Raw genomic sequence first — 25,498 nt, 5'->3', positions numbered from 1 at the left:
TCTGTGAATAAGAAAAATAGTTGCATTTAAAACAGAAGGATGCATTTCTCCTCATACTAAATCTAGGAATGGGTGTCTGTGTGATTTGGTATTTGTGGTAGTGTGAACACTTTACATAGGATAAGAGATTAAATGTAATCTTCGACAGTTTATTGTTTGGGGTGGGTCCATTTTGTGTATGAAGTAAAAAGCGCAGGTAGATGAAAAAACAAACCAACAGAAAATTATGTTAACAAATTGATTAGACTTTCCAGTTCCTATTTGTGACTTACTGTGTATGGTATTAAATAGCTACAGACACTCAAAATTTAAAAAGAAAAAAAAAAAGAGAGAAAAAAGCATGAAACAGAAGCTGGAAAACACTACTTGTCATCTGTCATCTTTTTACTTTAATTGTTGCTATCATACTGGCCTCTGATGGCAAAAGCGTAGGTGTCTTTTCTTAATAAAATTCAATTAGCAATGATGTGAACAGAGTAAAACTAATGTTTCAAGTTTATGTATGGCTAGAGAATGCCTGCGATTGTTTGCATTTTTTTTGAGGAGCTAAAAATAAACTAAGCTACTGTTATAAAGAACCCATGTCCTACTCCTGATGAGGGAGTTTTGACTGCCAGAATAGGCTGAGGATGAAATGATAGATTTATTGGAGGCTTACATGCCCATGATGGGTTAAAAAGAGAAAGTAAGAGCAATGATACAGCACATTCTGTCCTTCTACTATAGGAGAATTGTTAGGTTTCCTGACTGAATATTCTGTCTTATTCAACCAGGACGTTTTGGCTGCTAGTGTTTCTTGATCTCCACATGATAATGTTAAATATGTAAATATATATGTATATATAAAAAAATGTGTGTGTGTGTGTATGTGTGTATATATATTGTGGCATTCAGAAAGACATTTGAAAGTGGGAGCTGTATAAGGTAGGAAATAGATAGTTAAACAGTATGTAGATCTGGAAGAGACTCTGGGGATGATGCAGTATTATGACAGAGGAAATCTATCTGCTTGAGGGTAGGAAAGCTCTGCAGGAGGATCTGGATAGGCTGCACTGATGGACTGAGGTCAACTGCATGAAGTTCAACAAGGCCAAGTGCCGGGTCCTGCACCTGGGGCGCAATAACCCCAAGCAGAGCTACAGGCTGGGAGAGGAATGGTTGGAGAGCTGCCAGGCAGAGAAGGACCTGGGAGTGATGGTGGATAGTCGGCTGAATATGAGCCAGCAGTGTGCTCAGGTGGCCAAGAAGGCCAACAGCATCCTGGCTTGTATCAGGAACGGTATGACCAGCAGGGCTAGGGAGGTGATCGTCCCCCTGTACTCAGCTCTGGTGAGGCTGCACCTCGAGTACTGTGTTCAGTTTTGGGCCCCTCGCTACAAGAAGGACATCGAGGTGCTTGAGCGGGTGCAGAGAAGGGTGACAAAGCTGGTGAGGGGCCTGGAGAACAAGTCCTACGAGGAGCGGCTGAGGGAGCTGGGCTTGTTCAGCCTGGAGAAGAGGAGGCTCAGGGGCGACCTTATCGCTCTTTATAGGTACCTCAAGGGAGGCTGTAGCGAGGTGGGGGTTGGCCTGTTCTCCCACGTGCCTGGTGACAGGACGAGGGGGAATGGGCTTAAGTTGAGCCAGGGGAGTTTTAGGTTAGATGTTAGGAAGAACTTCTTCACTGAAAGGGTTGTGAGGCACTGGAACAGGCTGCCCAGGGAAGTGGTGGAGTCACCATCCCTGGAGGTCTTTAAAAGACGTTTGGATGTAGAGCTTAGGGATATGGTTTAGTGGGGACTGTTAGCGTTAGGTCAGAGGTTGGACTCGATGACCTTGAGGTCTCTTCCAACCTAGAAAATTCTGTGATTCTGTGATTCTGTGATAGGAAGCAACACGACAGCAGGACAGACAAGTAGTAAGATATATTTTCAGTTTTCATCAGTGGGTCAATGAGAATGGATGGATGTGTTTTATTATTGTTCAGAAAATGTTTTACCTGGGTGCCATGTTCTTGATGGCTACTTTTTCTTTTCTGTTGTGTGAATGATCATACAGTTCTCCAAAAGTTGAAGTTGTGTCCACAGAATGGATTGAGATCTGTTAACTTGTTGATGCTGAAAGGGTTGCTAAGCTGGTAGAGATCTGGACCATCAAAAGAAGTGAATAATTTTTTGCTATCTTAATGAGCCAAACTGGCTTACTGAGTGGTAAGATGAATTCCAAAACAGGTGCAAAGGAAGTGGCCAGGTGGATTTTCCCTTCTGGTGATAGTATGCTATTAGATTGCATCAGTTATCCCATGCAACTGCATCCTCAGAAATAAGCTGAGAAGTTTGATTTCTTCTGCTACATGCTTTTTGTTAATCCATGGACAACTCAGTGGTTTTTGTTTGTTTGTGATTTTTCTCAGAAAATGTCTTATGTTACTCTGTGTGTGTGTGCATGCTGTATATATGCTGTGTATATGTATATATGCCTCTGTGTGTATGTGTGGTAAATGTGCTTGTGTGTGTATGTATATGGTTCTTGAGTGGTTTGTACCAGTTGACAAGTATTTCAACTATTTAAGAGCCTAACACAGAATAAGGATATGGGTAGAAATTCTTTCACTCAGGCTTCACTGGATTTTCCATTTTTTACATGCATACAGTTTATTTGGCACACAGTTTTTCTAAAGCATGTTTTGGGGAGACTGTCAAGGCATTTTTAATTTTTTCTTTTGAGAAACTGAGTTTTATACAGACTGAGATGTTAGGCCAGATTATCTTTGGAATTTGAACAAAATGGACTATTACTTAAAGTGGGGTGCTAAATTACCATTACCAAATACATAACAGAGATGGAACAGCCAAAATTCTTAGGCTGCATTTGTACAACCAAGCAAAGTTAGAAGATATTTCTGAATTTGTTTATATTACGGTAAAATTGAAATTGAGGGTATATTTTGGTTGTGGTTTTTGTTACCATCCATATGTCAGATGTTCCCTTAATCTTCATGAAAGAGGTGATGTCAGAAGAGCAGACAGTATTTGAATTTTGGGTGTTACTTACATCAAGTGTACCGATCCAAGGAACTTAATGAAGTTGCATTCAATGCACTCAAAAGTGGGTTCATCCCATGATACTGATGTTCCAGATGATACATTCTCCCTATTAATTTTGGTGGTTACTTCTTAAAAAATCGATTTATTTTGTCACAGTTTATATGTAATGCACAATTTCTGTTCAGTAACTCTGATTGGGATAAGCCTAATCTGCAGAAGATTTCTTCAGTCTTTTTTACTTTGGGTGTCAACTGTAGTGGATTGTCTTTAGCACCACATTAAATACCTCATGGTATAATATCTCATGGCTAAATTAACATTTTGGTCAGTCTGACTTGAAATGATGACTTGACTTGATAACTTTGTATTAATACTTTGTTCAGTGGATATTGATATTTAAATATAGAAAACACTAATGCAAATTACAGTATATAAATGTATAGCCCTGCTTTTAATTATGATTCAAAATTCCACATGCTCTCCAAAGAGGGAAGCAAAATCATTTGGCTCTTAGTAAGAAAACTTTTTTCGAAAGTGCTTGTTTTGCTCAAGTGACATTCAAACTCGAAGACACATGATTAACTTCAGAATATAAAATATTCTAGTTCTCTGTTCATACACAGAATGCCAATTTATGTCACTTTCTGTTTCCTTCTAAATGCCAGATTAATCAAAGAACTGAAAAGGAAGCTGATAATCATTTGTGGGTTTTTAGATTATATTTAGGTCCTGAATAAGGAAATCATTACTATTGAAACTATTTTTATGCAACTGATTAAATCCTATTGGTTTAAAATTTATTATTACTTTGATTTGGTCTGAAGGCTGATGAATGTGTTCTTGCTTGCCTTCTTTATCTTTGTCCAGAAATAGATTGTATGCAGTGTTTCTTATTTGGCTGAAGATTACAACACTAAATACAGATCTTCTGTATAAATATTTATACTTATTTTAAAAAATTGTGTTAAAATTTTTTCAAGTTATGTGACATGTTGATCGTATCCAAATAGTTTAATCTGGCAGATTTTCAGGTTTTAATATTTGTTTGATGAGGAAATATTTTGTCAGATTTAGTTACAAAATGGTCTTAGTGAGCAAGTTCAGCTTTAAAATTCTTCTCTGCTGCTAATTATATAAACAAGTATGCTATCACAAAGAGTTGAAATATAGTAAGAGCCATCAGTTATGTCCAGTGACGCAGTAGGATGGAGAAATCTGCTTCATCCCCTTATGGAATTTGTCTCCTATGAACTTGCCAGTCATAAGTAGTGAATTGACCGCAGACTGGAGCTTTTCTGTAGTCAGCACGTAACACTTAGCTGAACTGTTACAGCATGGGTGAGCTTGCTGGTGTCTGCAGGGATGGTCACTCAGACCTTCGTTTGCTATATCAATAAAGGCTCCTAACCATGTTCCGTTGTCTTTTTCTTGCAAGTTAAAAGAATAACCAGACTTATTTAAAATCGGTAATCTAAGTCTAACTCTACACAGTAGATATTACTAGATTATGGAGCAGGTAGCTCTTTAGCATCTTAGTATGATTGTGACCTTTTAATGTATGAAATACGTAAAATTTAAGTTGTGGCAGCTAATATGTTACATTTCTGACATTTCAGTAACTCATTCTTACTATGAGTAACTACTCATTATTTATTATTAAAAGTAACTACTCCATTTTTCAAGGTAATTTGAAATAAGGTTGTTGAAATTCTAGTAAACTAATGTAAATAATAATAAAAAAAAAAGCTCACAACACTGTATTTAAGCAACCTTTTCTCTTAAGATTTTTTTTTAAATGAATTTTAAAAGCCTAAGCTAACAAAGTGACAATACATTGATAAAAGTAAATGGGAATCTTTTGAGCAGAGGAAAAAATGAAGGCTTATGGAGGCTTTTGTTTCTGAAATTTCACTGTAGATTGGACTTTCAAAGTGCTAACTTAATATTCTGAGAAATTTCACTTACAGGTAGAATGTCTTTCAAAACTCTCTGGGTTCAGTGATTTTGATGTGGAGAACAATGTTAATTTTGGAATCCCAGACATAGTTTAATATTTTTTATGCCTTAATCTTTAAAAGCATTGAAGCGTTTTTTTTGTTTGTTTGTTTGTTTTTTAACTCGATATGGAAACTTGATGATTCAAAATGTCCAGAAAATTTCTAATAGAAACAATGAAGTGTTTTATACGTGTTTCTCTTTAAGCCAGGCCTTACCTTACTGTAGGCATCTTGGAAGGTGTATTTAACAATGGTACTAAAGAGCCTAACTTCTCACAAACTGTCACCTAAAAGCTTTTGCCAAAGGAGGTGAAGCAGTAGGGGAAAAAGGTGCATAACAGTACTGTCAGGAGCCTTACATTTCTTATTGGAGAATAGCGTAAGTTCTGGAAGAGCAGAGTGTATCCCCTCTGCTGTTCATGCTAGACTTTACGAGCTCAGTATTCTTTTAGTCCAGCTATATGCCCGAAAACTTAATTATACTTTTTTTTGTGGTCTTCTTGGAGATTTTCTGAAGACAGTAATTTAAAAATGACATTTCTCCATAGATGTTTATAAATCACGGAATAAACATTCTGTTGGCATTCTTCTGTCTCACTTAAGGGATTTATGCTAGTTCTTGAGGCAATAATTACCTGTGCATTGAGGATAAATGTTTTCATTTTCTTTAGTAGCAGGTTAATCTTTGTTCCTTTTTGTACTAATCAAATAAGTCAACGTTCCTTTCTGCTATTTTATAAAATAAAAGATCTTAAGATCTTTTGTCTCTAGTAATCTACTAATCAAGAAAATGAAGTTTTGGAAAAACCTTCCAACAGAGTGCTTTTCAATACAATTTTGAGAGTATTTACCAGAAGTGGGTGCTGTTTTAATACACTTAGTTATTCCATAGCTGTTGAAGATAAAGGAAATGTTCTGAATCATCATGAAAGAGAATTCCCATTAGACGAGCTTCAGGATTTAATTAGATTTTATGCATTTTATTGTTTGTTACTGTAGTCATGCCTCACTGATCACTGAAGCCCTTAAGGAAACTGGATGTGCTTACAATTCCTTTTAATAATTAATAAAACTCTCTCATCATTCATGGAAACAAGTTTCCACTGTGCCAAGATACCATCACGGCAATAGCATGTGCATTAAATATCTTCACTCATCTTATGTTTGTAGATAGTTGCATAATAAAATACTGAAAGTGCATGGTTAAGTTCACAGAGGTCAAGCACTTCAAATGCAGAGAAAGGAGGAAATAATCTCACCAACACTGGACTAATTAATTTCTTTCTGATCTGTAGATCGAAGTCAAGGCACTGAAGTTGTACTGTGAAAGTCATAAAGCAGTTTTGAAAGTCCAGATTCAGATTCTTAAGATTCTGATGTTGCAGTGCATTCAAAACATTGTATAGCACTTGAGATGCTGTTGCAGCTGGGATTGTTTAACAAATAGGATCAGAGGCTTATGAGGCAAAGCACATAAGATAGGCAGTATAATGTTTCCGCAGTTTTCTAGTGTCATGTCTAGACCACAGATAAAGTTTGAGATAGCAGAGATTGAATTCTTCAGTGATATTAAATATGAGAGCAAGTTGTTTCAGTCACATACAGTTATATAAAAAAATTAAAAATAAAAAAAATATTTGTGCTTTCTAACTCCCCAGCAGATGAGGTGAGGATTCTGTAGCCAGTCTCTTTGGTATGACAGCTTCTTGTTCCAAATTCCTTCCACTTTTCCTTCCGCTATGCTATAAAACAAAAGTCTGGTAGGGATTATAAAATGTGATGCAAGAGAAAATACTGAATCCTACCCTGACACAGAATGATACGTTTTTGGTAGAGTGGACTGGGACATGTTTATGTGCTGTTTGCACTGGTGCTTCCACAACCTGTATGAGCTGTATATAGACGTGGTCATCTCAGGTAAAATTGAATGGGGAGCAGATTAGTTATTAAACCAGAAGTCATTGAAATATATTTCTTTTTAGCTTGCATGAACTGTGAATTTCTGCAAAGGTATTGGACAAACTTGGCTGGCTTTTCGTGAGGGTGATGGAAAATATATCCCAGATTTTTTAACTACCCCTATTATGTTTCAAATCGTTACTCAACAAACTCAAGCTTTCCAAGGATAGGGTTGCCAACATATTTTTTCTATTTTTTCTGTGGCTTTGTTTTAGAGAGCTATGCAGCTCTGGTAGAATCTACAGTTCTGGGCAGGTGGTATTAGAGGTGGAAATATTAGAAGATATATTGAGTACTTAAGTTTAGCAAAGGTGTAAGATATTGAAAATACGTTTTTGGGAATTACTGGGTAATCTTGATAGGTAGTAATTTAAATTTGCATATAATGCCTCTGATATTTGTTGAAATTCTTCTCTGGAAGTAATGTGAAGAAACAGGTTCTTGGAAATGTTTTGTTTGTTTGTTTTTATATTTAAAAATATTTTAAATGTAATACATATATACAGGATCTTTTTTTACTGGTTTTGCTATCTGTGGCACAAACAAAAGGGTAACCAACCCTACTGCCCCAGTGCCTGCCCTGAGAAAAATAAAATTAAAAAACCTTTGTTTTGAAAATGAGTTCTTATTCGTACCTGTTCCTTGTTGCTACAAAACCTTTGTCTTAAGTATGAAAAGATGAAAAATCTTTCTGGTACCATTCATGGTCACTGAAGCGATGACAAGAAATGTTGTGAATGATTAGAAATCCTAATGATGACAATTCTGGGTGTTTTTTGCCTTTAACCTATAGCTTAAATGTTTGTTCACAACCAGCAAATTTTTTGTAAGGAAAGTTGTTTTGTCAACAAAGAATTATTATTTTTTAATGATGCAAGCAGTGTCATGCACCTTGATTTAAGAGTTGTGTTTTGTTTGTTTGTTTGTTTTTCTCCTGCAGGGTTTTTTTTTGGTAATAATTTATTTTTTTCTAGTCTTGTTACCAAACAAGATTCAAGTACATGTTTTCAGACACTGAATTTTCAGTTGGGCTTTGTCTTACACTAGAGATTCTCCTGTGGTACTCATTGTATTATGTGGAGGAATGGCTTTTCCATGCTGGCTTTACCCATTCCAAGTAAAGGCACTGGGCTTAACCACTGGCTTCATAGTGGATAGCTAAATTAGTACTGAGCACCTTCTAAAATCGAATTGTTACTTTGTGATGAGCAATTTGTAGTGACTGAAATACCTGGTCCAATTTGTCTGAGTGAAATTTTATTCTGTTGTATAGCTACCAGTCCTATTTTAGCAAACTGTTTTACACTGTGAGAAAACCACCTTATGGTTTGTTTTTCAGGTTGTAAAAGTTAAACTTTGGGAAAATACCCCTCTGCTTCATCTAGTTGGAGACTATTTCAAAGACCAGTTTAGAGAGCAGTTGTAGAATTAGAAAGAATAAAAGAATCATATAAATGAGTGTCAGTAACAGGAACTAAGAATGGAAAGAAGGTATTTTGCTGAATTGTAAAGAATGAAAGTAGTAGAAAACCCAAAGAACCTGTGATTATCAGCGTGGGTTTAGAGGTGACAAGTTCAACAATAAATTTGACAAAGATGATGTAAGCAAGTATATATAGTAATATGTTCAGCACAGTATACAGAGATTTTCAAAACATTGGAACTGATTCAGTGTTTTCTTTTCTGCTGACTCTGTATTCAAATGCATACCACTGTTAGTAAATACACTGCGTCTTTTGTAGACGGTGGACATTCACAAAGAGAAAGTTGCTAGAAGAGAAATTGGTATCTTGACTACAAACAAAAACACCTCAAGAACTCACAAAATCATTGCACCAGCTAACCTGGAGCGACCAGTTCGCTACATCAGGAAACCTATTGATTATACAATTCTAGATGATATTGGACATGGAGTGAAGGTAGGTGATGTTGTTAAAACAGCCAAACTGCAAATACATTGTCTTTGTATATTTTCAAAATAATCTGATGCTTTTCATGATAATATACCAGTTTCTCCTTCCCTGGCCAGTATGTCTATACATGTAAGAGGAGTTCTGCCCAGATTGCAGTTGCTCTTTTCCTTGTCCTTTCCCCCATGTTTCTGAACCTTGCAAGCTCACTGAATCTTATTTCTGAGGATATTTGGGACTGTGGATCTCAGCTTTTAAAATGCTTCTAAACACCTTGTGTGATGCTGCAATTACTTGTCAAGTTAGTTGTTAGGATATACCTGAGTAATGAAAAGCTAATACCAACTGTCAAATTTCTCTCTGAATTAGCAACACAAAGTATGTTCCAGCTTTAATTGCACTTGGTTTAGTTTGGAGCTCACCTGAAAAAAGGGTTTGCATAAGATTCTTTGTCCTCTTTAATTTCTGTCAGTCTGTTATATCCTGTAATGTGCTTTGCTAAAGTGAGCTCTCTGCAATTTCTGTGCCATACAGAGTTTAAGAATGAGAATATTGCTGCCAAGTTCAAAGCCAGCTGTTCCTCCCTTTTAAAAGTAGGAAAAAAGGAGGGATTTCAGGGCAAATATCAGGAGGAGACACAACTTCTGGCTGTTGTATGCAAGTGGTAGATAAGTGCACACAACGGCAGCAATGTGATGTGTGAGATTATTTTTTATTTATTTATTTTTTAAAACATGTCCTGAATGTAAACATAGTCTTAGCAGGTGTGAGCTCACTGTTAACTTGTGCTGCCAGGAAAACAAATATGGAAATGAGAACACTGACAGTGTTAAAGTTCCAGGAGAAGAAAGGTAAATAATACAAAGCATTGTCATTTTTACATGACAAACTAACAAATCAGTAAACCTGCTAAGTAGCAGTAAGGTAAGATGCTTCTTCCAGTCAAAATACACCAGAATTTCTTTTGCTTGACACCTAAATGCATTGAGTCATCAATGATATTCAATTTGAACTATCTACTTGGATAGTCGTAATGACAACAGGTTGTTTGGCCACTCTTCAAATTCTTAATAGTCCTGTTTAGGTATCTCTTCAGAGCAATTATATTCGAGTCTTCTTCACATCCTGTTAGTTAACAGAAAGTCTATTTTCCCCATTTTTTACCAAAAGAGTCAGCCTTAATTTGTAACCTTAAATCAGATTTCAAAACCACTCTTTAAGTTGGAGGGAACAACAGCAGCAACAACAAAAGAACGCACACACGTACACCATCATTAATAGCTACTGTTTTGGCCAGGAAATTGTTATAATTTATATGTTAAAATCTACTGCCAATTCAAAATTTGAACTTATGCACGTCAGCAGAACTCCTTCTGGGTATGGACGGAGCATATTAACCTGTAGGATTACCATTGCTAATATTTTAATGAGCACTTTTGTTTTAATGAGATTGTTTTAGAACTCATAAAAGAATAGTTTTTAATCGTTCTACAACATGTTATTTAGCACTGGCTCTAAACCATTACAATTGTTATCCCAGTTACCTCAGTGTAGCAGAATCATACCCACTGTGGTGCAGTGAATTATGTTCTACTGAAAGGACATAATTCATCACATGGCTGATGACTCAAATGTGTGTTTGCATCCATTTGTTATGCTTGTGATATGCTTGAAATAGCATCCAAATGATATTTATAATGTGCTATATTAATCTGGAAAATTAAGAAGCATTGTATACTTAGTGAAACAAGAAGGAGCACTTGTTGTCTTTAATCATGCTATCTTTAATCTATGGAATTTATCTTTGGATCAGTTAATCGGGTTAATCCAGCGTTCAGTGCATAGGAAAGAACCACTCTCTTGCTGATGGGGAGAAAGTGGTTAGTTGTGTTTGACAACCTGTTGTATTCATTCTGATCAAGTAAATACAGAATAATTTTTTAAATCTCTATTTGGAGGACAAAGAGAAAAAAAATAAAAGAAATAGGAACTTTAAATTTGTCTATCTATAGCTGTTTATTGCTTGAGCTGTGGCATTTTTCCCTTCAGATCAGTACTCAGCAAGAGTTATTGGATAAATAGCATTGAAGTTCCAGTTAGTATCACAGTATCTGTCTGCATTCTTAGTTCTCCATCTTCTTTTTTGGCTGTAGGGCTTTCCCTCTAGTACTGGGACACAGCATTGTTTATTGTCAGGGCAATCAAAGAGATAAAGTAGCAAGCGTTCATTGCAATCCCTGAGAAATCCCTGATGAACTGTACAGAGAGCAATATAGGGGAAGCACAGAACATTCTTGGCCATGAAATCCAGTATGCCATGTTGAGGTAAATAGTTTAACCTGCTATGGCCATGGGAAAAGGTGCTTTACAGTATGGTTTCATAATAGGGGAGAGTGAGTGTAAATGCCACTATTATTCTTGCACTCCCTCCTCATCTGCATTCCCTGAAGTCACAATGCTGCAAAAATCCAAGAATTTATCTGAAAGAGATTTGCTCTTTTTTTTTGTTCTTTAAATATTCATGGGTTACAAAGTCTTCCAATCTACTTTTCCTTCCAAAAGGTTCTCTGGTCAGGAGAATGCGGGGGGAGGGGAGGGGAGAGTTTGATCCATTCGAAGTAGTGTGTAGTTGCATTAAGGTACTGTAATTATCAGGCAGTACTGCTGAGGGAAATGTCTCCCACTGATGGACCCTTTAATGCAGTTGGCCACTTTCTGGCCAGTACAGGGGCACCTGGCTTTGCTGTGTAACTGTGTGAAGCAGAGACCATTTTGGTTAATATCTCCATGGAACTGAACTTGAAGACAGGATGTTTTCTAGTAAATTGGATTATATTTTCTTTAATATGTTAGGGTCTCATTATGAGCTGTGTGGATGGACCAGAGTAGTCACTCTGGATGCTCTGCTGTTGAGATTCTGCCATACATAATCTTCAGTGTTACAAGAAGTCTAAGAAATGTAATGTGTTTAGATCAGCTGAGCTGAAAACAGATCAAAAATACTCAAATGGAAGGACTACTTTTTTTTATTATAGGGAAAGAAAATACATATGCTATATATATGCTATTGAGCCAGTAAGATGTCATTTGACTTCATGCCAGACAGCTAGCACTTAAGCTTTAAAATACTTCATTCTTGGCTAAGGTTTTAATATATAGTTTAGAAAAAGGTTCATGACGTAATAATTTACTCTTGATCTTTGTGCAAGAGGTTTCTCATCGCACCAGGTTAAGAATTAACTAACAGCATTGTCTAGGAAAGAGCATGTGTTAGCTTAATATTCTAGAGGATTTTGTTCACCTAATTGTAAATATGCAAACACAATTAACAGAATTTAAATGAGCTCAGGGTATTGATAAGTCTGTTCTTTGACAGCTCCAAAAATTAGTCTCTGAAGTTAATCCAACTAGATCTTATATTCCATTCTGAAAATTGGTGACTTTTTGTTAGCACTGTAAGAACTTCAGTAAACTGAGTACAAACATTTGAGCATTAATTTTCAGGTGTTAAATCTAAATCCTTTGTGATCAATGTGTGTTGAAACTTTCAGCCTGAAAATCTTTTACTCATGACACATTCTGCTTTAGCCACTCTTTTTATGATCTACTGATACATTATTTTGTTAATGCTGAATGCTTAACTTTTTTCTTTCTTTTTCCTTTCTCTTCATATCCTGAAGTTCCAACTAACCTTTCAATGCTTTTTTTCCTTACCTCTTTTATTTGCTCCATTTATGCATTAAGTGGTTGCTTAGATTTAAGGTAAGAAACCCCAGGGCTGGATTTCCATTCTTATTCTTCTGAGACTATTACACACGGGGAGATGGTTATGTGAATGTTATAGATTGTTTAACACAACACCTGCTCTCCTTCCTGTGTATCAGATATTCTGTTGAAAGACTTAATTGTGGATAAATGTTTGACGATAGAAATTGATTTATTTATGTAAGGAAACTAACACAATTCATTTTAAAAGCTTTCTGGCAAAATATTGACTAACTTAAGCGTATCTACCAGGTCATTTACAAGGGAGGAATGTTGCGCTTACCATGCCTAGATGAAAAGATATGTGAATACTTAGCAGCTGAATAGGAGCCTCCCCCTGTGTAATATTCTTTTTATCCTATATACGGTGTGAATTATGATTTGATTGGGATTAATGTTTCAGTGTAAGATTGCTCCAATAAGGAGCTCCAAAGGTATGTAAAAAGTTCAAATCTGAACATTATTTTTTAAAGTTGCAGTATCCTTATTGTTGTCCAGAAGCTGCTAGCAGTATTTAAATACTGAGAGACACTCATATATGTATTTTTTTTCAAATTTGGTAGTTGTGTAAAATCCTTAATTTCCCATAAATAGCAAGCAAAGTGGTTTATGTAGTAGAATATTAAATGAGTAATGCATCAAAAAATCAGACTGAAGTATGGCAAATTCTCATAAATCTTAGAGAAATTAAATCGTTATTAGTGTTAGTGGCTGCAGATGTTACAACAAAAAGCATAAAATCAATTGGACAAGAAATTAACGAAGTTACATGATATTACATTGGAATTCATAGTATCTTAAAAAATAAATAGGTTGTACCTTTATTTAGTGTTTTGGTATCATCGTCTTCCTGAAGTGCAACTGATTTGGTTATTTGGGGAAGGGGGAAATGAAGTTTTTTCAGTAGCAGCCATGGTTTCAAAGAGGGAACTGTATTTTAGAATGTAGAATACTGATATTTTATATGACAATATTAATTAAACGAAGTTCCAAGTGGATGTGGAGTTCTTTTTAAGTATTTTCCACAACTGGGAAAAGCTAAAATAAAATCCTGCACATTCCTGAAAAGATTGGCTTTTAAATAGCTACTGCTGGAGATATCCTAACAATGTCCCTGTTGAATTGGCCAGCTGGTAATTTTAATAAGGTATTTAAGTGTACGTAGCATATCTGATCGCAATGAAAATTGTTAAATAAATGGAGATTTCTTGCACGTCATTTTAAATTTACTTTTACGTGAGTGCCTAAGGTACAGTATTTCTAGTCACATAGTGTTTAAATTGGTTATGTTTGAGAATTAAAAAGTTAATCTCCCTGTTTCTGCATAGCCCTATGAAGTGCATAGTTGTAATGCTGAATACCCCTTATTCTGCACACAGTCCATGCTAAGTGGTGCTTTTCACAGTGATTTGAAAAAAGGAATTGGCAATCTGTCAGTTTTCTTTGTTGCTCTCTGCAGTTAGAGTTATGAACCATCCTAATGACTATCCTAAACATGCATAATCTGTAATTGCACAATTTTTATATTTTATTTAACTGCCATATCTGCATCATCTGCAGTGGTGAAAAGAGTCTCTTCAGCTTTTCAGAGAAAATTATTTTTCAGTTTATAGGTTTGGAATGAAAAATAACATTATTTGTTATAACAGCAGTTAAAATACATCTCCATTTTTAACTGGAGTGAACCTGGTTTGATTTGGAAGATAAAATATGTCAATCAACTTGTGATTGCCAAAAACATGAGGGTTTAAAAAAATAAGATTAAAAAAAAAAAAAGGCAAAAACTGTACAGCCTCCCTCTTAGTGGACGTAAGAAGTCTCACCATAGTCACAGTGCATCAATCTGAAAGAAAAGTAAAAAAAAAAAAAAAAAACACAACATAGTTTCATGTGAATACTAATTTTACTTCACTTGAGAGGTTATATATGAAGTTCTTAGCCTGTATTTATTTTTCATGGCTGCAAAGAAACCGTAGCTTGGTGAGCAGTTATAAAATTAAACTGACTGATGGGACTAACTGTACTTGTGTGTAGGTAGCTTAAACTTAAATTTTAAACAAATTGTGAAGAAAATTCCAGCTGCAAGTCAGAGGAGTATCTGTACCACCTCCTGTCAGCAAATCAATTGAAAATTACATTGTTTAAGCCTTTTTCTATTTGCTGGACTTGGTTCTCCAATTATTTTACATAGGTGAGTGTGGTAAAAACAGGTAAACTTGCTTGCTGAAGCTTTTACTTACGGTTATTGGACAAGACAGTGAAATTTAGACATTTCAGTTCTATATCAAACAGTTAATCAACTGGTGAAAATATGGTTTAATTAGACTTGCAAAGTAACTATTCAAGTGGCTGAGCACAGCCTGAAAAGGAGTTTACTCTGAGGTAGCAGATGACAGGCAAAAAATCTGTCAGCCTCTCTGTAGCTTTAACAAGATGAAGCAAGGCGTGGGAAGTTAGTTTTCATTCAGCATTGGGTTGTTTTTGCTGGCGTCAGATACAAAATCATTCAAGAAGGCTGGATAGCTGATTGATGTTTCTGAATGTCATCCATGCAACATTACTGCTGGGATGCTCTTTCTTAATAGATTTGCAAAATTGTTTGCTGACCTGAAAGGTCTAGAAAATCAGATTTGACAATAGAACAGCCCTTAAAACATTACTTTAGCTTTAGAAAGTAGTTCTTTGTGAGGTTTGATTGTGTAGAATATATGCTATTGAGGCTTTTTGGGGAAAAAGTTTAACTTGGTAATGAAACTGACAATGAGGTGTTACACTGAAAAGTAAAAATGTTGTAGGTTTAAATCTTTGCTGCTGTTAAGGCCTTAAAGCTGTGTAAATAAACTGTTCAGTGCCTTAAAGCTGTGTAAAAAACTGCATTTGTGCAAGTACGTTTAGAGGGTCTGGTGACCAACTGTATCTGACCAACTATGTATTTCTGCACTTCAGGGAACAGTGCCTCTCTTAAACAGAATAATATGTAGTGATAACTTCAAGCCTTCTATTTCTTTAAAGTTCAGTTTACTGCTGTTACTGTGGAGGTGGATCCCAGAGCATCCTCTAGGATGTGTTACTTACCCAAGATCTGCTTGGTTTAGGTTGTTTATGCAATTCCTTCCGCAGCAAAGCTTCATATTCCAGCTCCAGCACTGCCAGAGTTATAGGTCTGATCTTTGGACCTTTTATTTTGTAGCCCTGTTGCATGCTACTTAATGTACAAAAAGCCTCTATAAGGTATCCAGTCAAAGAAATGCTTATCTGGGAGTGTCTGTCTTCTCTCTAGAACTATTTAGAACCCACCCCCACCATGTAATTTCAGTGGGTGATGTTTTCTGCTTTTTTTTTTTTTGCTTCAGGGGAAAGAAGCAAAAAAGTTGGAAAAATCTCTCCATTAATTCTGTGTGGACCATGTACAGTGCTTTTCTGGGTTTACTGGGTTGTCTTCTTTCTTGTAGAACACTCAGCTGTTTGTTTCTTTTTTTTTTTTCTTCTTCCTCTGAGCTTTGTGTCCAAATTGTTTTTGTCTCTCTTAATTTTTTATTTATTTATTTTTTTAGCACAATCGTTAGCTGTTTTGACAGTAGCAAGCAAGGACAGAAGTACTTCTTTGTATTTTTTTTTTTTGTTTTGTTTTGTTTGTTTTGTTGTTGCAGGCTCTATTTTACCATACAGTTTCCTAAAAAGAATTTGAAATTTCTGTGCTGCAAACTAACCACCAATCTGTGGAGTCCTGCAGCTAAGGAGAAATGTCATCAGAAACAGGGCAATTTCTAGCAAGGTCCAGCTTACTCAGAAATTCCAGCTTAATGAGAAAACTGATTTTTTCAAATTGGTGACAAACCCAAATGTAACCTTGAGTTCTAGTGATTGCTTTGGATTGTAAAAGTTTGTAAGAGGATTGTATATGGATGAGGATTTGGGTATGGAAACTCTTTCCAACTCTATGTCCAAAACAGGAAAAGCAGTAGGCAACAGAATAAAGTTTTGCAAGGGTTGGGGGAGTGCTAATAGCTTCCTTTTTCCCTTTTTTTCCTTTATCTTTTTTCCTTGACAAAAGGAGAAGGAAGTTGGAAATTTTGCAATGTTTGTATCAACTGAAGTTACAACTAGTATAGCTTTAAATTTTATTTTCATTTTCTTTCCTCAAGACAACCTGTAACCCTTTTAGTGTCTTGCATAATATTATTTCTACAGGTCTGTCTGCTTTGATTAGAACTGTTGGAATAAAAGTAAAAGGGGAAGTTATTCAGACAGAATTGTTTAACTTGCACTAGTTAGTCTTAAAGTCCTGTCAGATTTGAAGACAGTCCTGGTAAACTTTACTTGTTCTTTCAACATTTCAGTTTCGGTGTTGAAAAGTTATTTCAAAGAGCCTGAAACTAAGCATTCTGTCAGTGCACTTCCCCATCTTTCAGACTAGTCTTTCTGAACAGCTTCTTTGTGACTGAACTTTCTTGTTTAACAAAGGTTATTTTTATTTCAGCCACATTTTCTAAAGCTGTCTTACCATCCTATGTTAGGATGTTAGTTAGTGTTAATAAAAGAAACTGGCAGTAACTGGAGTTCTGCATTGGTCGGGCAAGTATTGCTTCCACATCTTACTGTATGCTGTGCTATGTCACTTCACCCTCCAGCTGCATTCCTCTCCTTTTCATGTGATTCTAGCACAGTGGAATCCTAAAAAGTCATTTTTCTTCTTGTAATTACTGTATGCACATAATACCACTCTTGAAAGTAGGGTTAAGTAGGATGCTCTCTTAACTGTAGCACATTCTGTTAACTGTGAAGTGATAGCTAGTGCTGACATCATCTGGGGAGAAACCACAGTGTAGCTAGTTAAAACACCTGCCAGGACTGCTCAGGGACACACAGATTGGTCTAAGTTTGCTGTCCTCTAAAGACATCCAAAACCCCTGTCCTACTAGGCTTAACGGACTGTTTGAAATAACCTGTAGCAAATGTTGCTGTGAGTTTTTAATTAAATGGTGTTGTTTTGTTTTGTTTTGTTTGGGCAACTCAAATAGATGGATGAAACAGACATCTTTAATGAGATAAGAAATACAGGGGATGCTGCAACTTTAAAAAAAATAAAGGGGGGGGGGATTTTTGCTATTTCTTGACGTTCCGTGTATAGAATAAAATACGATTCATTTTACATTTCCCTTTTCCCTTCAAGTAGTTGTAGTTCAGTGCTTACCTCATCCCTCACTTGACTTAACTTTAGAATTATTGCTGCTTAGAGTTGGCTTAAAGGACTTTATAACGCTATTCAAAAGACTTTTCTTAAATTGACATTGCAAAGCACTTTTTGCACAACTGAATCCCAATGTTTGTCTTTGAATCTGACAAAAACAACAACAACAACAAAAACTTACAAGGCTTGGTCTTCTTTTCCTCCCAGGAAATTGAAAATGTTGTAACACGGGTTCTTGAGAGCTAAGGAATCAAGTTTCAGTGTCAGAATACTGAACATATTATGCTTTACACTGTCCTCAGTATTTACAAATTCACAAAAGTAAACATTTCCAGGATTTTAAGCAAGTTGTTATAGACAAATTATAAAGAAGTAATTTGCCTTTAACGATGTTTGCAAATATTATTAATGTGTTGACTACTGTGCCATTTTTTTATATGGGAGGTGGGGTCAGTAGACAAGACTTATACTTTGGAAATAAGAAACACTGAAATACAGCATGACAGGAACAACAGAAAAAGGGATGTAAGCATACTTATTTTGGTTTGTTGAATATTTTTGTGCCTAAGCAAGAATTTGAGCATTCATAAATCAAAAGCTATTTAATGGAGACTTTTAAGAAGATCACATACAGGTTCCTGTAATGGTGCACGCATTGAGAGAATTATGCTTGGCTGGCAGTATGCAGGTAAACAAAATGCCTACATCAGTAATAATTGTTTACGATTTCTACATTGATCAGACAGTTAGGAATGCAGGTGACTTCTTGATTTTTAGAGGTTATAGTAAATTCTCTTATATAAAAGTTTCTTTGTAATTTAACCTGAAAGAATGCAAGGGGATGACTGTAGTCACATCACATCACTGCAAATAATTTTTCTCCCCATATGTTTATCAATTCTTAGAGGTCAGTTTGCTACGAATTTGGTGGGGAAAGAAATACATCTCTGCGTTTTTCTATATATAGCTTTATCTGTAATTTTGCATGTGTACTATTAATATTTATAACAAACAGTTTATTAAATTATTTTAATACTGTGAAAATATTAAAACATTAATGGAACATATTTGGACATTATGTTGGCTTCTCTGTATTTGTATTAGTTACATTAAGTTGTGGCCTATTATATAAACCTAAATATTTTTAAAGAGTTCTTAAAAATATTCTTTGAAATTTACCATTTGGTAGGGCAATGTGAAATAACTTTTGTCTTAAAAAGTGACTGGGAGGTTTAACCAATTCACATACAATGCCTGCATTGTCACTGATTTAATGTTTGTGATAGCCCAAAGACAAATTCACTCTTTGTATATATAATTTTTGAAAATCCTATGTAATAAAGAGTCCTTTGAGCGCAACTCTTTGAGTTTTAGCAGAGTGGAAATTGCATATAGAATGCATGGCCTCTCAATTTATTTTTTGTTTAAACCTTCCCCTACTTAGAATTAATTGATAGAGGCATCTCTCTCCTTAGACAGTGAGCTTAGTGAAGGCCATTTCTCTCCCCGTTCTTTCACGCAGGTCAGCACGCAGAATATGAAGATGGGTGGGTTGCCTCGTACAACACCACCCACCCAGAAGCCACCAAGTCCACCAATGTCAGGAAAAGGAACTATTGGGTAAGTGGAGTTACCAAGCATGTAAAGGGTTTAGGTGAACAAGGAGAGGAAAAAAAAAAAAAAAGATTCTTTCTTTTTGTGTGGTTTGTTTCGGTTGGTTGGTTTTGCTTTAACCATCCACAGGATGAGAAGTTGCATCAGCATCCTCTTATATTGATCATGTCTTATATACTGGATAACACATTTCTGTCACAAGATAAAGGGCATCATCAGCCCTCCTAACAGAAACATTTTTTATCATTGCAGAACACTTAAAACTACATGCTTTAGCATAGAGAGTCATCAGCTGTGTGGTTTTGACAGGTGGTGCTAAACAACTGGAAAATTAGTATGTGGCGCTGTTGTACATGAAGTACATGAAAAATGCCCTTGACTGTTTTCTCATCCTCTGAAGTAGATATTGCAGACTTACAGGAAAACATTTTTAACTCCTGATGATGCTTAGTATGTAGCAAATGTTTCAAAGAATGAAAAATGTCTTTGTCTATACTATCTTAATTTGCTTCTTTGCTAATTTGCTTATTATCTTAATATGCTTGTCCTTGTGTAGGCGTCACTCTCCTTATCGTACTTTGGAGCCAGTACGTCCTCCGGTGGTACCAAATGACTACGTGCCTAGCCCAACACGCAATATGGCTCCCTCACAGCAGAGCCCTGTTAGAACGGCTTCTGTGAATCAGAGGAATCGCACATACAGGTATTCAGAGTAGTCCCACACAAAGTGTACTTAGTATTTTATAAGTGTATGGACAAAAATGCTATGATAAATGTGAAATCTATCTGCATCTTGACAGTGAAGCTTCAAGCAAGGATAACTGGAGATGGATGCCATTTAGCATGTCGACAATGTGCTGTAATAAAACTGGAATAGTGAATTGTGAATGGTTCGTTTAATCCTATGGTTGCATTAATTTTAGTACTATAACATAGTTATTGCACTTAATGCTGTACTAAAATTTTGTAATCTTCCAAGTGTTTAGACTGTGATATTTTGTGAAGTGTTTACAAAACTGGGAAAAGACATTGTACACAACTTAAGTTTTGCATGTTGAAGGACTGCTTGGTGTGCTTACCATTCACATTTTTGTTTGAACCGTCTTTGTTTTTAGATTGAGAAGTTGAAAAAGAGCATTGTATTTTGAGGATATTGAAAACTTCAAACACAGAATAAAGCTGAGTTGTATTACTAAAGGTTCTGTAGAGAGCTAGCCTTCTCTCTAGGATAATGAGAAGAGTTTCATGATATGACAGGTCTAAATACTTCCCTTGGAATCTTTACCTTTTAAACTTCATGAGTACTTGATGCTGGCTAAATAGATTGGCTTAATGTGACTTTTACTTGATTATCTTAAAATTTTCCTATTTCAGTAGTCTTACATGAAAGCACGTAAAGCAGAGTTTAAACAGTCGATACCTTTTTTTAAGTTACAGCAAAAAGGTCTGTATTTGCTCAGCAGAGATTTTACAATATTGGAATGGCATGCTTTGGCATTACGTTCAGACGTGTTTCATTTTGGAGGAAGTTTACTAGAACTAGGAGAAAAATTGTAACCAAAATGACAATGACTACTGAGAAAACTAAGCTTTGTATTGGTCTTTATCATTGTTTCTTTTCCCTTGTTCCCTGTTACTCCTCTGAATTAGTTAAGGTGCTGTCTGAGGGATCTTGTGTTTCAGCATGTAGAGCAGCATATTCATTTCCTGGGTTATTTTGGTTTCTTACAGCAGCAGTGGGAGTAGTGGAGGAAGCCACCCAAGTAGTCGGAGCAGCAGTCGAGAGAACAGTGGAAGTGGCAGTGTGGGTGTTCCTATTGCTGTTCCCACGCCATCTCCTCCCAGTGTCTATCCAGGTAAACAGAAACTGGCTTTTCCTCTTTCTGACCCAGCATTAGCTTCAGCATTTGCAGATCTCCTAAAAACCGTGATGAGTAAGCCCCAAGAGGAATCTCCAAATTCATCTTCCAGAAGCATGCAGTCCTTGAAATCGGTCCTAGCTATTGCTAGTATGAATCTGACTAAAGTAAAATGTTTGTTAGTGTTTATTTTATATATTACTTGATTTATCAGAATTTTTTGCCTGGCTGCATGCATAGGACCAGATAGGACACAATTTTTTTGGCGGGCTGGGGAAACACCTCCCTTGTCCTTCTAAGCAAATTGATGCTTTTTCATTGGCTGTCCACGCAGGTCTATAGAAGCGTGCTTTTAGAAAATTAGATTAAAAGAGAGGCAAGCAGAATGTAAATCTTCAGTACATTAATGCAAGCCTAGCTGAGTTGTCATGAAAAGGCATTTGTTCAGTGTAAACCGCCCCAGATTTCCCAGAAACAGGCAGTGTTTCTTTTTCCTTTGCTCAGCACTTTTGGTGAAGAAGAGTGTACAGTTGGCTTACAGTGTAATCTGAAATATATGATGCTTCTGAACCAAAGAATGGGAAAATTTTGGCTTTCCTCTTCTGTATGTTTTCTAATTAGTACAAAAGCTAAAGGCAACTGTGATAAAGATTGCAGTGTAAATAACAAGGAATAAAGACATCTTTCCAAAATAATGACTTGCAGTGAAAAGTTCAGGGTTGTTACCTTCAGAGCTGGAAAGAAGCAGTGGATTTGCTTGACTGTCATGAGCTGCCTACATAAGAATGAGCCTTTCTTCAATAGCTTTATTTTTCTCCCATCTCCTTGTGCATTCCAAAATACTATGCATCTAGTAAGGTGCTAACACTGAATAGTCAACGGCTTTCTCTAATCCTTGCTAACATCTCCTTATTAACTCCACCTCTTCCTCCTTTCTTCACGTAGCCCCTGCTGGCTCAGCTGGCACTTCTCCCCTTCCTGCTACCTCTGCTCCTGCCCCCACCCCTCCTGCTCCTGCCCCTTCCTCCGCTGCCCCAGATGCTGCTGCAGGAGCCCAGCCCCTTGCTGATGGCTTCACCTCTCCAACTCCCCCTGCTGTTTCTTCCACACCCTCTACAGGTGAGTGTCTGCTCTGATGTGTGGGCAGATGAACCCAGATGTGATCACGGTCCAGGGCTTTTCCTCGAGTTCCTTGAGAAAAAGTTCCTTGAGAAGCACTGATTTTTTTCCATTGGCTTTTCTTTTATTTTAAATATAGAAGAAGTATCTGCTAATACCCAGCTATAAGGTAATAGTTAGAGCAGACAATTCAAGGTGTGCTAGTTTTATAAACAGCAGCCATTACTTTATTATTTTTACTTTTTTACATTTACATAGCTATTTATTACATTATTATTTTATTGAAGTTTGGATACTGGGACTTTTACTGAGTTCCAGGTCTGATTATTCTCTTTCAGGATCGGATTAAAAATGGTGCAACTAGCAAAGTATAATTTATATGATTTGTCTCTTCAGTGCTTTCAAATGACAAGTCTCCTTTCAATGAACTGTTAAGGAGAGCATTCTTTTTGTAGAAGTAAAGTAAAACACAAGTTTTTGCTATGGAGAATAGTACTAAAGCATTTTGGTTTGATGCTTTAGAGTCAGTACTTAAGGCATGTAATGCAACTTGCTTTGTTACTGCTTATGAAATTACCCCACATTTTTTATTTTTTCATGTGCTGAAGTTGCAGCATGTAGTACTTACTAACCACAGCACAGTTCTGTTTTAGCTTTTAATGAGGTGTTACACTGCATTGTAAAGCTCTGTCTTAGATAGCCAAATTCATACGTGGCTACGTGTTTTCTTACTTTTCATTCTAGTGGAATCTGATTTACAAAGGCATCAGTTGATGTGTGTGTTTATTAGTGTTGGTCTCTCACAGAAAGAATTTCACCAGGTGCCAGAAGCATTCTTGAAATTGTATTTAATTTAAGGTGCAGTGGTTTATATAAAATTAGAAAATACTTATAGTAGAATCCATGACTGTGACAGAAGTTTCTGAACTGTGATGAATTCTGGTATCCAGATGATACTGAAGTCTAAACTACTTTCGCATCTAGAAGATGAGGCATATCAGAGCACTTCAGTTTTCCATTTTTTATGCGCCATCAGTATCCCAGTTCTTAACCATATCGCTTCTGTATTTTGGACAAGTCTAAATCAAGCAGAAATTAATATTTCAATGGCTACTAACTTACTTACAATTTTGTGAGAGAAACTTTTTTTTTTTTTTTTTGCTATTTCGTTTCCTTCCTTGTGTTATTAGTGAGGCTGCTTGCATAGCTTCTCTGAAATAATATACATGAAGAGACTGGATAGTTTACCATTTACAAGGTTGTAGTTTTTGGTCCTTAAGGACCTCTTATCCCCATTCCTTCTCTCCCCCTTCTTTGCAATCACCACCAATTTCACAGTCCTTTAAGTAATGGGGAGACATACTGAAAAGGCACGCTAGGAATAATGTGGAAAAGCTTTTTTTACTAGGTGGATTGCTTCTTAACTGCTCTTGTTCCTCACCTGTAAGAAGTGTGCTGTTTGAGACGCACATACCTGTACAAAGCAGGAGGAATGGGAATCTCTAGTTAATGCAATTGCTCTTAGAAGCAAGTAACGCAGAAAGCAACTTGCATTTTCTTTACTGACCTAGTATGCAGTTTTGCAAAGTAATCAAGCATAATGGAGAACCTCCTTACACCTTATGTAAAAGGAGAACAGTGCAGACTTTTAAAAATTGCTCATTCATGTGTTCTTTTTCCCTATTTACTTCACTGCATGCATGCCTCCTCAGCCACAATGGCCATCTGGCTTTCTTCCCTCGTTTTTCTGCAAACCCTGAAATTTACCTCTAGAACAAATGGTGGAAGCAGAATAGTTAGGGAAGTTAATAACCCATATGGGTGTAAGAAGTCTAGTTTACTGTGTGCTGTTGTGTACCATGTATAAGATGGAGAATTCTACGTGAGCACAAAGGCTGCCTTAATAGTCCTACTTCTTGATTAGTATTGGGTGGTGATGAGTGACATGCAAAGTCAATTGCCAGTTTCGTGTTCATATGTTTTATGGAAAGCATATATTGCTTAGTTAGATTCAGAATCAATTATTTTGATATAGGAAGTGATTAGAATGGAGAGCAAGTTTTAAGGAATTATTTCAATTGACAGCTCCTTGAAAATTAGGTCTTTGAGTGTGATTTCACTTATTCCATACTTCAAGCAGTTTCTAATATTCTCTTCTCCCCAGATGATTCTCTATATATTTCTTGAACAGCAATAAGACAGTTACCATTGGGTTTTTCAGATGTAGAAGGTAACATCTCTGAATCTTAGAAATGGTATACATACAGTTTGTACATGTTGTGTTGCTTGATGGCTGGACTGTGAAGTGTTATGTTTCACAGGTTTATAAATGAGATGACTGAATTTGCAAGTTATTATAATACATTATATAAAATCTGCAACTGGGAATGACTGTCTTTCATTTTGAAACTTTGTAGCATAGATACCTTTGCATTTCCATTTTGGCTTTTGCAATTAGTACTAAGTACAGGCAGTTGGGAGAATTATTATATTGCTATTGAGACATCCAGTATTTGTCATCTGGTAGCTGAACTGGCTGAATGCACCTAGGATGCAGATTGCCTTTAAAGAACAGAAACCTTTCCAAGCCTTTGAATCTTGAATGTAGCTATTAAAAAAGAAAAAAGCAAAAAAGCAAAAAAAAAAAAAGCTTCATTCTTCCCTTGGTAACACATTTCCCTTTCTGACCCAGGTCACCCAGTTCAGTTCTACAGCATGAACAGGCCTGCATCTCGACACACGCCCCCAACAATAGGGGGATCTTTGCCATATCGGCGTCCTCCTTCAATCACATCACAGACGAGCCTTCAGAACCAGATGAATGGAGGACCTTTTTATAACCAGAACCCAGGTAAGAAAGGTTTTCTGCTGTGCTGAATTCAATGCAGGGGTGAATTGCCTGGACTTCAGGTCTCTGAAATTCTGTCTCCACTGCAGATCTTGTGTTTTGTCTCAGGTTAACTTCCAGTAGAGTGCTGGTAGTTGTGCTGAAGCTGTGGTGCAAGTACAGATCATTCAGCTTGCACTATGGCAAGCAGCCCAGAACAATATGGGCTTT

The 25,498-nt window shown here is 36.4% G+C and overlaps 1 protein-coding gene across 12 annotated transcripts in view; it reads left to right on the top strand.

Moving 5' to 3' along the window:
* The window catches only part of ABI2 (abl interactor 2), a 59,391-nt gene that overhangs the window by 22,713 nt on the left and 11,180 nt on the right, over positions 1–25,498 (top strand). For 2 of the 12 annotated variants that reach the window (XM_032189554.1, XM_032189547.1), the window contains exons 3-9: positions 8,725–8,901; positions 12,637–12,654; positions 19,371–19,468; positions 20,019–20,165; positions 21,194–21,318; positions 22,267–22,440; positions 25,133–25,291. In XM_032189554.1, coding sequence (XP_032045445.1) covers positions 8,725–8,901; positions 12,637–12,654; positions 19,371–19,468; positions 20,019–20,165; positions 21,194–21,318; positions 22,267–22,440; positions 25,133–25,291 — 898 coding nt within the window. The remainder of the gene's footprint in view (positions 1–8,724; positions 8,902–12,636; positions 12,655–19,370; positions 19,469–20,018; positions 20,166–21,193; positions 21,319–22,266; positions 22,441–25,132; positions 25,292–25,498) is intronic. The other 10 variants (XM_032189548.1, XM_032189545.1, XM_032189552.1 and 7 more) reach the window with 5 other exon arrangements.

This window comes from Aythya fuligula, chromosome 6 (assembly GCF_009819795.1).
Source record: "Aythya fuligula isolate bAytFul2 chromosome 6, bAytFul2.pri, whole genome shotgun sequence".
Lineage (NCBI taxonomy): Eukaryota > Metazoa > Chordata > Aves > Anseriformes > Anatidae > Aythya > Aythya fuligula.
The sequence above is the reverse complement of the archived record's forward strand: the minus strand, read 5'-3'. Positions and strand labels throughout refer to the sequence as shown.